The 12,596-nt window shown below is 60.0% G+C and overlaps 1 protein-coding gene across 2 annotated transcripts; it reads left to right on the top strand.

Annotated features, from left to right (window-relative positions):
- The first annotated feature begins 117 nt into the window (after nt 1-117).
- LOC119148431 (shootin-1-like) lies at nt 118-7,586 on the top strand. Of its 2 annotated transcripts, none has more exons than XM_037388580.1 (16): nt 118-233; nt 1,570-1,637; nt 1,960-2,020; nt 2,305-2,399; nt 2,564-2,690; nt 3,344-3,441; nt 3,693-3,774; nt 4,025-4,119; nt 4,409-4,555; nt 4,980-5,133; nt 5,284-5,407; nt 5,757-5,806; nt 6,267-6,376; nt 6,542-6,601; nt 6,796-7,003; nt 7,261-7,586. In XM_037388580.1, the coding sequence occupies exons 1-16, from the start codon at nt 197-199 to the stop codon at nt 7,401-7,403; spliced, it is 1,659 nt and encodes a 552-aa protein (XP_037244477.1). In that variant the 5' UTR covers nt 118-196; the 3' UTR covers nt 7,404-7,586. The 2 variants fall into 2 exon arrangements, with proteins under 2 accessions (XP_037244477.1, XP_037244472.1); XM_037388575.1 differs by having other exon boundaries at nt 1,957-2,020.
- Nucleotides 7,587-12,596: the final 5,010 nt, after the last annotated feature.

The following is a 12,596-nucleotide window of genomic DNA, read 5'->3' as shown; positions in this document are numbered from 1 at the left end:
CAACTTGCAGCAGGGGCAGAGGGAGTTTCGGTTCCCCCTCGAGCCCTCGGTGGCTGCTGTGGCAGGGCCAGCCCTGCCTGCACCGGGGTGCTCAGCCCCCGCTGTAGCCGGTTTCACTTCCCTGCAGCAGAAGGGAGGGTGAGGGGGCAGGCACCCGGCCAAGCAGGGGGTGCTGGGTGCCATCGGCCCTGCCACCATGGCCTGGGCTGGGGAAGGTGCCGCGCAGCTGGCAGGTAAGGTTGGGGATGGGGGGGGCTCGTGTGTAGCTGGATGTCCCTGCATGCCTCAAGGCAGGGTGGTGGGGGTGGCTCTGGTTGTCCCCTGTGACAACCACCGTGGTGGCTCTGGGTGCCGTGGTGGCCTCTGGGTGCAGTGGGCTGAAGGATGGTTTTCAGGGGGTGAAAACAGCCTGGAACTGTGCCTGGAGGAGGGTTGTTGCTTGTTCAGCCCTGTGTCGCGGAGGGGTGAATAACCAGTGTGTTGTATTTAGGTTGGCTGCCAGCTCCCAGGCGTGACATGTCTGTCCGTCCCTCTGCCACCCCGGGCTGTGGGACGTGCCTGTCCCAGCTGCCAGCTGCTCTTTAGGGCTTTTGCAGGCATTTGCATGCTCGTGCAGCTTCCCCTTGCAAGAACCGAGGCTGGGGGAGCAGCATTGCTTGCACAGCCTCAGCTCCACAGCTGGCCCGGGGGTCCCGGCATGGGGGTCCCAGCATGGGGTCCTGGCAAAGGGTCCCAGGGCCTTTTCTGGGCAGCACACATGTCCCGTGGGTGCCTTGCAGGCAGTGTACGGTCCCAGCAGTGGTGGCTGGATTACAAATGGGGGGGATTTAGATTCCAGAGTGCATTCCCCACCAGATTAGCTCTGTTACGGGAAGGGTGGGAGGAAGGTGCTGGATTCCTGCCCTGCTGCCGTGATGTACCACAGCCACTCTGCGAGCTGTCCTGGGGGCAGCCAGGTAAGCAGCCACCCCCCCAAGCCCACCAGCCCAGCCCCTGGAGCACCTGATGCGGTCTCACATCCCCCAGACCATTCCCCAGTGCCACAGGGCTGGCTCGACAGGGAAGCTCAGTGGTGCTGGGGGCTGTCCAGTCCCCCTGTGTCATGCTGCTGTCCCCCCACACCTGTGGGCACCAGCTGAGCCCAGCAAGGACACAACTCTGTGGTAGCACCTCTTGGGCAAGCTGTGGGCAAGGGGTTCCTGTGGCAGTGGGATGCTCTGGGGCAGCTTTTCCCTCACTCAGAATCTCTCACTGGGATTTTTCCCACCTCCTCCGAGCAGCCCTGTTACTCCAGTGCCCTCCGCTCCTTTGCTGCCCCTGGGTGCTATCAGGTCGGAGTTTTGCAGGCTGTTCCTTCTGCTCCAGGTTGTCCTGCCCTATGGACTTTCCCCATTGCCTTAGGACACACGAGTCCAGCAGCACTGACAGCCCCCTGGCCTGTGGGATGGCGGGTGCTCAGTCCCTCTCTCACAGAGCAGCATGAGGCTGAGAAAAGCAAAGGGATGGAAACATGTCTCGGGTTTCCACCTGCATGGGTGACCTTCTGGTGTGCTTTTGGTTCCCCTGCAGCCATCCTGGAGTCAGGGAGCAGTGAGAAAGAGGATGAGGATGAGGATGAAGAGGCAGCTACGGTGCAGGTATCACTCATGGGCTCATTTTCTGTTTTATTTCTTCCTCCTGCCCCTGTAACTGAGGTGATGAAGGGCTGGTCTCCCTGTGCCCTCCCATCCAGCCGTGGCTGTGTGCCACAGCACCAGGGTTCTGATCACCGGGGTGTCACAGCCACAGTACCCTCAGTGCAGCTGGCAGCATCCAGGCGGCTCACTGGGACCCTGCAGCACTGTGCCAATGCCAACGTGATGCTGTGCCAATGCAAAGCCATACTGCATGCCTATGCAACGCCATGATGATGTGATGCCATGCCAATGCAATGCCATGTGTGTGTTTCTCCCCCAGCAGCATCCATCCCTTGGCCAGGAGGTGGGTGAAGCGGAGGAGCAGCTGGCCAAGCTCGAGCAAGGTGAGCCCCGTCCCACTCCAGTGTCACATCCCAGCACGGTCCTATACGGGGACTCAGGGTTGGCTTTAGCCAGCAGTGATGGTCTCAGTGGGATGGTGGAGGGGGAAGGTCCCTGCCATGGTGCAGAGCCAGGTGCCATCTCTGGTCCTGGGTGACCTGGTAGGGCTCAGCTGGTGCTTAGCGAGAGTGGCTGTGGTCAGGGAGGAGGGCAGGGTGCTAGCTGGGACCCCCACCCAGCACTGAGAGCTTGGCAGGTGCCTGAATCCAGCTTCTGCCACTGCCAGCATCACAGGCACTGCTGGTTGAGCTCTCAGCACTGGAGACTGAGTTCGAGATCGAGAGGACATGCCGGCAGCGAGCCGAAGCCTATGCAGCCCAGGTAGGGCTGGGCAGTGTGCCCCCACCACCATTCCCCCCACAGCATCCCAGTGCCTGCAGCCCCTCGCTGTAGGTGCAAGGGTGCCAGTGCATCCCCCTGGCACACCCAGCTTGGTGGGTGCAGTAGCAACCCCGATGCTGGGGGGTATCTCCATCCAACCCCAGGTGAAGCAGGAAAACAAGCAACTGAAGCGGCTCAGCCTGGCACCAATAGCCCCTGCGGTGCCCCCCGAGGAGCTGCGCCCCGAGGAGGACCCTGACCCTGCCCAGCACTATGAGCAGCAGCTCCAGGGTGAGCCGGGCTGGGGGCTTCCAGCCAGAAACAGTGAAGCCAGAGGCAAAGCACTGTCCCTGTCCTGATGCACCCTCAGCCCGGCTCAGCCTGGCCCTGGGGTTTTGGGTTGTGCCTGGGTCTTGTTCTGGGTAAACAAGGAGAAAGTAATGCTAACATTGAACAAAAAACATGAAACGAAAGCGCTGTTGCTCACGCTTCCTCCTTTCCCATCCTGTTTTCCCGTGTTGTCAATTTGGGCTGTGTTTGCAGCCTGATACTCCTGTCAGTACTGTGGGGATGCACTTCTTGAGGGAGCACCCCCCTGCCGTGGGATGCACACTCCAGCCAAACCCTCCATGACGAGGTGATGCCATGGCTTTCCCGGTGGGCTGAGCTTTGGTGGGGGTGGGAGGATGCTTAGGGGCAGCTTTGGGCAGGTAGAAGGGTGCTGAGTACCGGTGTGCCACTGGTTGCTGTCCCACCGTACTGCACGTGTCTGTCCCTCTGGGTCACCTCCCAGAGCGAGCTTCCAGCAGGGTCACTGGTGATATGGCCAGGATGGGGGTGAGCTGGGGGGGCTGCTGTAGCACCAGCAGCCTGATCTCAGGGACAGGCTCCGGGAGGGCTGCACTCCCCTTTCCCATGCCCCTTGCTCCCCGCTTCCTTCCCAGATCTGCAGGAGAAGATCTCCTGGCTGCTGGCACAGCAGAAGGATCTCACCATCCAGCTCCAGGACCTGCAGAGGCAGAACCAGGACCTGCAGGACCAGGTACCTCCTGGGACCCTCACTGGGACCCCCCAGCCAAGCAGGAACCCCTGGGTCCTCCTTCATCACCCTCCCCCTTTCCTTGCTCCTGCTCATCTTTGTAGCTCCTTGCTGAGATCAGGACAGGGTTTTTGGGAGGGAAGACCCCGACCTGCAGCCCCTTACCATCTCTCTGATGTCCCTGGGGGGTGGACTGGGCATGGCAGGCCCCCCCAGCTGAACTCAGGGCTGAGCAGGGGCTTGTCCTGAGGCAGCTGGAGATGGGGCAGGCGGAGCAGCAGCGCTTGCGGGCAGCCCTGGGCAACAGCCAGCGGGCACTGAAGTCCTTCAAGAGAGGTGAGCTGGGTGCTGGGTCCCCATGTCCCCTCCCTGTCCCCCTGCCAGCACGTGAAGGAGCAGCTGGCAGCTCTCCAGTGCCACCCAGTCTGGTGAACCAAAGGCAATGGTGCAGCGCTAGGAGCTGCAGCTGGATCACCAGGACATGGGTGTCCCTGTCCAAGGGAGGTGGCTGTGCCGAGATCCCTGTGGTGGCACACCCCTCCCCGTGCTGGCCTGGCCCTCCCTGAGCCCCCACTCTCCCTGACAGTGTCCCAGATTGTCACCCAGGATTACTGTGAGGTGGTGCAGCAGCTGGAGCTGGAGCAGGACCTGCGCCTGCATGCCGAAGCCTTCGCCCATGAGGTGCGGCCAGCCCCCGAATCACCCTACCTGTGGGTGCTGGGGGGGCACGTACCCACGGCAGGTCAGAGAGACAGGGGGCTGCTGGCTCTCAGTGTAGACTCCCAGTACTCAGCCCACTGCTGGCTTAGCCCTGGGTCCTGAGAGGATGAGGATGCTCCCAGGCACCCATCACGGTTCCCTGGGATGAGGATGGATGGGGTTTGCTCCCAGCCTCCCCAGAACGGGATTTTCTCTGGCTGGGGTGAGCCTGGGGGCTCGCTCCCTCCCTGACCCCCTTCCCCATGGGCAGATGTTGGTGCAAAAGAAGGAGGCGAACAGGCAGAGCACGATCCTGCTGCAGAGCGCGGAGCCCAGCACCCAGCTGCTGGTGGCCCTGCAGGAGGTGGGACGGCTGACCCGGGCGCTGGAGGAGGGCAGGCAGGAGCAGCAGCAGCGGGTGAGGAACTATCCCCAAGGGTGGGTGACGTGGAGTGGGGGGAGCAGGGCTGGGTCACAGCACAGCTCCAGGGCTGGTGGTGGTTTCCCTTGGGTGTGGGAACTGGCTGGGAGCAGGATCAGACCCTTCCATCGCCTGCTCCCTGCCCATCCCACACCCTGTGATAAGCCTGGAGGGGTTGTTCTTCCATGGATTTCCACTAGCGCATTTTGGGTGCTACCACACTGTGGGAGCCCCCACACTGGGCTGGCACCCCCCCAACCCCCTGGGCTGCCATCACCCAGCCTAGAATTGCCCTAAAATCAGCTTAAAGTTCCTTGCAAGCAGCCAACTTGTGGGACTGGGGAGCATCCATGTCCCTGGCAGGGATGGCACCGGGGGTCCCCAGCTCCTGGGCTGCACCCAGCTCCCCCTGCTTCTACAGGTGAAGGAGCTGGAGGAGCAGCTGAGCAGGCGGCCGGAGCCAGAGGAGCTGGATGTGGCCCAAGCTGCGCTGGCCACGGCAGAGGATGAGAAACTGCAGCTGAGGTTGCGGCTGCAGGAGGCTGAGCGGCGGCTGTTGAGCCTGGAAGAGGAAGGTGGGTGCTGTCACCCCTTGCCCGACACAGGCAGGAGCCTGCAGCGGTGCCACAGGGATGCCCACGGCGCCGCCTGCCCACGGCTGGGCTGGGCTCAGGCTCCGAGGGGCAGCAGCCCTCCCACGCGGCCCCAACCATACCCTGTTGCAGTGGCGTTGCTGCAGGAGAAGCTGGCCCAGGACCCCCCGCTGCAGAGCCAGACCCCTGAACCAGTTGCACGCGTACCACCACCACCACCACCGCTGCCACCACCTGCACCCGCTGTCCCCGTGGAGTAAGTGACACCACTGGACATCCTGGTCACCTCCTGTGGAAAGCAGCTCCAGCAGCCCAGGGGCTTCCAGCTTGTCTCTGCCATGGCAAATAAGCCGGGCTGGGGGCAAACTCCTCTCCCCCCATGCCCATTGCTCTTGCCCGCCGTGCCAGGCTGTCCCCAAGCCATGCCTGGGCACTATCTCTGGGCAGGGGCAGAGCTGGCTGCAGGGGCCAGACCCCAGTGGCATGTCGGGGAGGGTGAGGTGGCTCTGGCTCTGAGCCGGGGGGGTCCCGGGGGCAGGCTGGGCGTTTGTGTCTGGCATTCTGGGGGCGAGGGGTGCAGCTCTCACCTCTCCTCTCCCTTCCAGCCCACTGGCAGCAATCAGGCAGAGGAAGGGGCTGGCAAACCTGCAGCGCAGTAAGTCCCCCCCACTTCCTGCATCCTGGGGAGGTCCTGGTGCCATGGGGGTCCCCTGGCAGTGCCACGGGGATGGCAGTCCCTAGGCAGGGAGAGATTGGCGTTTCTCTGGGACAGAGGTTTGCCAGCACCGTGTTGGTTCAGGCATCTCCCATCCATCCAAAGGTGTTGCTCCAAGCTCTCACTGTGGAGTGAGGGGCACCCCACCAACGTACCCCCCCCCCCAAAGAGGGTGCTCAGGCCCCAGCACCCCTGTCCTGCCCAGCATGCATGGCTGTGCCAGCCACAGTCCCCGGCACAGGTGGGAGATGAGCCCTGGCAGGGTTGTACCTGGGTTTGGCATCGAGAGAGGGACCCCCCAGGCTTGGGGGGACTGCAGGGTGGCAGCAGCTCCCCACCCCAGCATGTACTGAGCCCTGTCATGAGTGCATGGGGTCTCAGCATGGTGCTCCCTGCACAGCCAAACCAGAAGCTGACGATGCTAAAGCTCGAGCTGTGCAGGAGATGATGGAGCGGATAAAGAACGGGGTGGTGCTGAGGCCCGCCAAGGACCGGCTGCCCCTGGGCCAGGTAGGCAGGAACTGGGGCTTGGCCACTGCCAGACACCCCATCCTATGTGGGAATGTCCCCAGGGAGCCCTGGGACTTGGGGTGGGTTTGGGGTGCATCAGCAGCCCCGGGGAACTGCAGGGCCAGCAGGATGGGGCCACATCTCCTCCCTCCTCCCCTCCTGCAGGGTTCGGCAATGGTGCCCGGCAAGCAGAGGAGCGCGGCGCTGGAGCTGCAGGGCATCCTGGTGAGCAGCCCTGTCCCCCAGTGGGTTGACACCAGGCAGTGGTGTGGGGACACTTGGGTGCCACTATCCCCAGCTGCAGCTGTCCTGTGTGGGCCTGTGCCAGGCCTGTCCTGGCTGGCCGGGATTGCATCCCTGGGGGTCCCAGCACCTGGATGTGGCCCCTCAGCATCTGAGCCGTCTGCGGTGTTTCCTAGGGTGCCATGAGGAGGGCGAGCAGGAGGTCCAGCCAGCGGCAAAGCAGCCTGAAGGGCAGGGACAAGCAGCTGGAGTCCATCTTGCAGCGGCGGCGCTGGGCGGTGGATGCATCCACACCCGCATCCCCACCTCCATCCGCGGCGCCCGGCACTGGCTCCCTGCAGCAGGACCCTGAGGATGCTGGGGCTGTGGGGAGACCGGATCCTGGTATGGAGTAGGGCTTGGTAGCAAGTGGATGTGGGGGCTTGGGCTGGATGACCCCCCCCGGAGTGAGAACATCCCCAGGGCCAGGTGCAGTGTCCCCTTGGTGTCCCACCGCTAGCCCCACTGATGCTCTGCAGTCCCCTCCCATCACCATCCCTGGTGACAAGCTGCTGGGTGCTGGCATGGGTCCCCATGGGCTCTGCTCTTGCTCACACCCCACTCAGCATCTCCTCTCCATCTGTCTCTCCATTTCTCCCCAGGGGACAAGGACACCGGCACAGCTCCATTCAGGTGCTCATCGGGGAGTGGGGAGGGGGTCCCGTTCAGACCCCGAGCAACAAGTGGCCTCCCCAGGGCCCGGCCCCTCTCCCACCTGGCCAGAGGCAGGGGAGAGCCAGGGTAGAAGCAGCTTCATCCCCTGCTGCCCTTCGCCCAGCCAGAGCTGCACGGCTGTGGCGAGACAAGGAGTGAGCACGGTGGCAGGAATGGCTGCTCCAAGCTTTCACCCTCATTTTCCAGTAGCTTGCATCCTCTTGTGCTTTAATTAAAGCAAGGTGCCCCTGGGTGCCTGCATGCCACGTTGTCACTGGAGTGGCACATCTGCTGGGTGAAGGGGGTGGCAGTGGGATGGGGATGGCACTGGAGCTGCTGCAAACTGGTCCTGGTGAGAGACCTCATGGGACCGGAGCAGGGCACCCACCCTCCTGCCACCCCAGGGTGCCTGGCAGCTGGGCAGGGACATGCATGACAGCACTTACCCACTGTGAGGAGATACTTGTGTTCCACTCCCTTTGACATCTGAAGTCGCCACGTTTAAGGAGGTAAATGGCACCCAGACCCTGATGGCAAGGGACTGGGGCTTGTGTCAAGGCAGAACGTGCTGTGGTGTCCCATGTCCCCTGCTGCGGTGCTGACCAGGGGATGCAAGACCCCTCTCAGTGCCAGTGGAGCCCCTGGGAAAGCTCTGAGCCCCAGCTGGCAGCATGGAGGGGCTGGCACCGTATGTCTGCAGGTGGGGCCCCCCATGGTGCCCTTCGTCTGCAGCTTTTGTCTCCTGTGTGGGACCCTGGGGAGTGACACCTAAACTCCTGCTTCTGGTGAAGGGAAACCCCCACACCCTTGAAGGTCTCGGGTTTTCCTTTGGATTCCCCGATCCCTCAGGCAGCTCCCACTGGGTGATCCCCATCTCTGCATCCAGCCTTGGGGAGGGCTGCACCCCCATTGCCGGGGCCGGGGGGGCGGGGCAGGTTCAGGTCAGCTGTTCCTGGGTTCCCAGGAGAGTATGGTCCAGTCAAATCCACTTCTCCTGGTACGCCAATGTTGGGGAGCCCAGTGCTCCCAGGCTTCACCCAGCAGCAGCCCAGGTTGAACGGTCCCTCTAGGCCCGCAGGTCCAAGGCTGGGGTCCCCAGTGAGCCAGCAGACCCCCATCGCTCAAAGGGATGATGCTCTTCAGCCTATGCCTGTTTTTGACCATTGGGGTGCACAGGAGATGGGGTTTCCCCTCGAGCTGCTGACTCTAAGGCTCAAACCCTGCCATACCCATGCCACAGCTCTTCCTTTCAAACCCAAACATAACCTTAATTTAATTGTGGTTTCTCCAGCTCCGCTGTTTTATGGCAGGCAGGCAATGCCGAGTGGGGGAAAGGCAGTGAGAGCATCCTCATCCCTTGCACCAGATAGTTAATTTGCCGGGGAAATTCCCCTTTTGGTCTCAGGGCTGGTGTCATTGCAGGCAAGTTGTCCAGTTCAAGACCTGAACTTGCAGCAGGGAGAACGAGCTGGGTCTGCACCAAGCCCCTACGAGAAGCCAGAGCTGCAGGTGGCGGCTGCTCAGCCATCAGCATTGTGCCAGAGCGTGGTTTTCGAGGGGGAAGCCATGTGATGGGGAGCTGGTGGCTCCTCAAACGTCCCTTCTGCAGGCGGAGGGGGGCACCCCTTCCTTCAGACGATGCCACAGGGACATGGAGGGTGTTAGGGCAGGTTTGTGCTGCCCATCACTTGTGTGGGCCCCTATAGAAGCAGGCACATACATCCTGCATCCCCTATAGAGGGCTAAGCCAGCTGCCCAACCCAGGATGCCTTCTCTCTTCTCCAGTTTATGCCATTGTGTACCACAGCAGCGCACCAGCCGTGGCTGCTCCCGAGGAGCGTGCCCATTCCACACTGCATCTCCCTCCCAAGGTTAATTATCCTCCCTGTTAAAAACACCGGTGTTAGTTGTAGTCTGGATTTATGTACCTCCCGCTTCCAGCCAATGATTTCATAATGCCTTTTTGCAGTAATTAAAGAGCTGTCTGGGATCAGGCCGAACGGCCCAAAGCACTAATGACATGCCAGGAAACCTGCTCCGCGGCCACGGTGGCACCGGAGAAAGGGTGAGCTGGCTTGGATGCACCCAAGGAGGGGACAGGTCCCTGCCCAGTGGACCTGTGGTAGCTGCGGTCCCCCGTTCCCTGAGGACAGCCTGGAGTGTTACAGCACTCCATCACTCTGCTTTTTAAAGTACATTTTCTTTCTCCTTCTTGAAAGCATAGCCAACTTGAACTAAAATATTTAAGGCAAGGAGCTGATCTTTCTAATTACCAAGTGTTTTTCGTCCTGGCCTTTCGATTCTCCAGACACCTGAGGGCTATCATGTGGAAAGCAGACAAGGAAAGGCTGCTTGTGAGATGTACGAGCTCACCAAACTAAAGGATGAATGTCAGCTTGTTCAACAGATCCTCTTACTGGAAAAGAAGGCAAGAGCCACAGGGACCACAGCACCGAGACCAGCTTCACCAGTTCAGAAAGCCCAGGGAGGCTGGAGCCAGGCTGCCCCCCCTGCTCCTCCTCTCCCCTGGAGCTGAGTTTCTCCAAATCCAGGTTTTTAGGCGATTCCAATCATGAGGGACCCAGCACCACCGGGCTCTCACCTTTCGATCCCTGCTGAATCCGGCCTCCTCTGTGCACCTGCTGGGAGCCATCGGGGAAAATGTCGCGGCCCCAGCACGGTTACTCATCAGCTGCCTGCCCTTTCCCACCGCCGTGCTGCCCGCTCCGTATCGAGTGAATTCCTCTCCCCTGATTACACCCTCCAAACACCCATGAAAATCAATGCCGGCTCTGCTCCCGCCGGATGGGAAAGCCGTGCCCAGCCGGCTGCACCGTCCCCAAGCTGCTGGAGCCCCCGCAGCCAGGGCAGAGGGGCCGAGCAGGCAGAGATGCTCCGGAGGGCAGCTGTGTATTAATATACATGACTCTTCAATACTTAATCACAGTGGTAATTCACACTTCTTTTTAAGCTACAGCTTCTTGCAAACCCACTGTGGGTGGGCTCTGGAGCATCCTTGCCTCAGCCCTAGGAATAATCAGGGATTTTAGATCTTATTCACCAGGTTTCCCAGGTTTCAGGGCAAGGAACAGGGCGTTTTGACCAAAGCCGGGCTCCCGTGAGAGGGTGCATTTTCAGGAGCCAGCCCCAAACCTCTCTGGTTACAGCAGGAGACAAGAGCCCAGCCGGGGAGCAGAGCATGGTCCTCACAGCCCCACAGCCTTACCTTCTCCCGTGCAGCTGTAGCCTTTGGGGGTGTGTGTGTGTGCTTTTTCTGGTGCTTGCCTTTTAAATATTTATAGGGTTTCGCTCGCTATTACTCGTCTTCTCTGAATCTGGTTCAGCTCAAAGAAATGTGTGTCATTAACATCTTAAAACACCCGATGATCACAAGCCATAGTCAGGAAAAATGGATTTGTCATCTGGAAAAATACAAAGTAATCTACCCTTGCTTTCTGGCTAAGTGAACAGGCAAACAAGGATTAAAAAGACTTGGTAAAAGGGACATTAGAGCTACTGATCTTCTCCATTTACATCCTATCCACTAGGTTAGTGGCAGGAGTCCCAGGGCTCTGCTTTTACTGCTGTACCCTGCAGAAAGAGCCCTCCATCATGCCCTGCTCTTCCCATCGTGGCACTGACAGCTCTCAAGGAGTTTTCCATCCCTCCTGCATCATGTTCTATGAGGTAAAACTAAACTTAAAACCTGAGCAAAGGCTGGTGAGAGGCACGGTGCTTGCCCTGCCATCCTCAGCCATGCAGACCTGGCTCAGGGGGGGTTTTGCCTCTCCTGCTGCCCCTGGCCAGCGCCTCTCGCCTGCCCGGGCCCAGCTGCCTGCACCCGAGGCGATGGAAACTGTGAAGCACAGTTTAGAGCAGAGCTGTGAACACACATCCAGAGCTTCCCAGCAGCCTGCTGCCCCCCTGGTGCCACCCCCTGCGCTGCTGGCCTCCGCCTCCCTCCATGGCTGGAGCCCTATTCTTCAGCCTAAATGTGGCCAAGGTTAAGCTTCAGGGAAGGGTGCAAAAGCATCCGGCTTGTCCTTCTGCTTGCCCAGGCAGTGAGCAGGGGCAGGGGGGCCCAGCGTCCCCCACCCTGTGGCCTTGAAGCAAAATTACAGCACAGCACCCGAGCCAGGGAGCAGCTTTGCTAGGAGCTTCCCAGCTCTACAGGCAAGGCCAATGCTCTTCTCCTACCCCTACCCTTGCATCTTCTTGCCTGCTTTGCCTGCTGCTAATCACTCTGCTTTGCTTTCAGTGCTTTTACCTTTCTGCAACTCCCCGATAACAAAGAGCTCTGTATAAACACCTCCTGCTAACCCCTTTCAGTGATCAGCATCTCCCAAGGCCTCTGCAACATGCCTTCTGCAGCCCTCGGGTCCCCTCAACAGCTCTCTTGTCCTCCAGTTTTTGTCTAAAAGTATAAAAAATAACCAGCAAGCACAGAGGGTAATTTCCTTACGTGACACCAGCTCAACATGGGAGCTGAACACTTGTGAGCCAGAGGGACGCCACCGCATCCAGCCTCTCCAATAAGGTGAACTTCCATCTATAACCTTTATTAGAGGAGCAGCTCTCAAACAGAAACCACACATCTACTGTATGAGCATCAGATCACACCAGTGTTAGTGGGCCCTGAACATACCTGTGGCAGGGAGGGGTGTGGTGGGACCACGTGCCTCACTTTTGCCTTCAGCCAGAACTGGCCACAAGAGGAAAATGAACCATTTTCTTCTGAAACACCTCAAAAAGCCTTCCCAAGCTGTGAAATGCGCTGTCAGTGCCCAGGCATTCCTGCGCTACAGCCGCACACAGCCCTGGCTCCTGGCTAGCGTGGGGACACCTGGCTCTGGCACAGGCTGAAGGTGACCAGCAACAAAGCAGAAAGGGGGAGGATAAAAAGAGGGGGTTTGTGATTACGACGAACAAGAACAAAGGGTTCACCTCCTTCTCAGTATGATCATCTACTTTTTTTTTCCCTTTAGGAAAGGAAAGCCCTGGTGAGTTTAGCAGCACTGGGAACACCAAGCAGATGAAACCCAAGGGAAGTCACGGTGACCTGCTCAGCATCTCATTCCCCTCACATGGAGTGGAGAATTGCTTTCTGTGAAATGGCTTCCTGGGGCCTCGCTCAGCCAGCCAGCACTACTGCAGCATCCTGGCCACTCAGGGAGGCTTCCAGCAAAACCAGAGAAGAGAAGAGTGGGTATTTCCAACATTAAAATCACACAAAACGCAGCGTCGAGTCCTTCCAGGTCACCTCCCTGCAGCTGCAGAGCACAGG

This window comes from Falco rusticolus, chromosome 1 (assembly GCF_015220075.1).
Source record: "Falco rusticolus isolate bFalRus1 chromosome 1, bFalRus1.pri, whole genome shotgun sequence".
In the NCBI taxonomy this organism is placed as follows: domain Eukaryota; kingdom Metazoa; phylum Chordata; class Aves; order Falconiformes; family Falconidae; genus Falco; species Falco rusticolus.
Note: the sequence above shows the minus strand (reverse complement) of the source record. Positions and strands in the feature narration are given on the sequence as shown.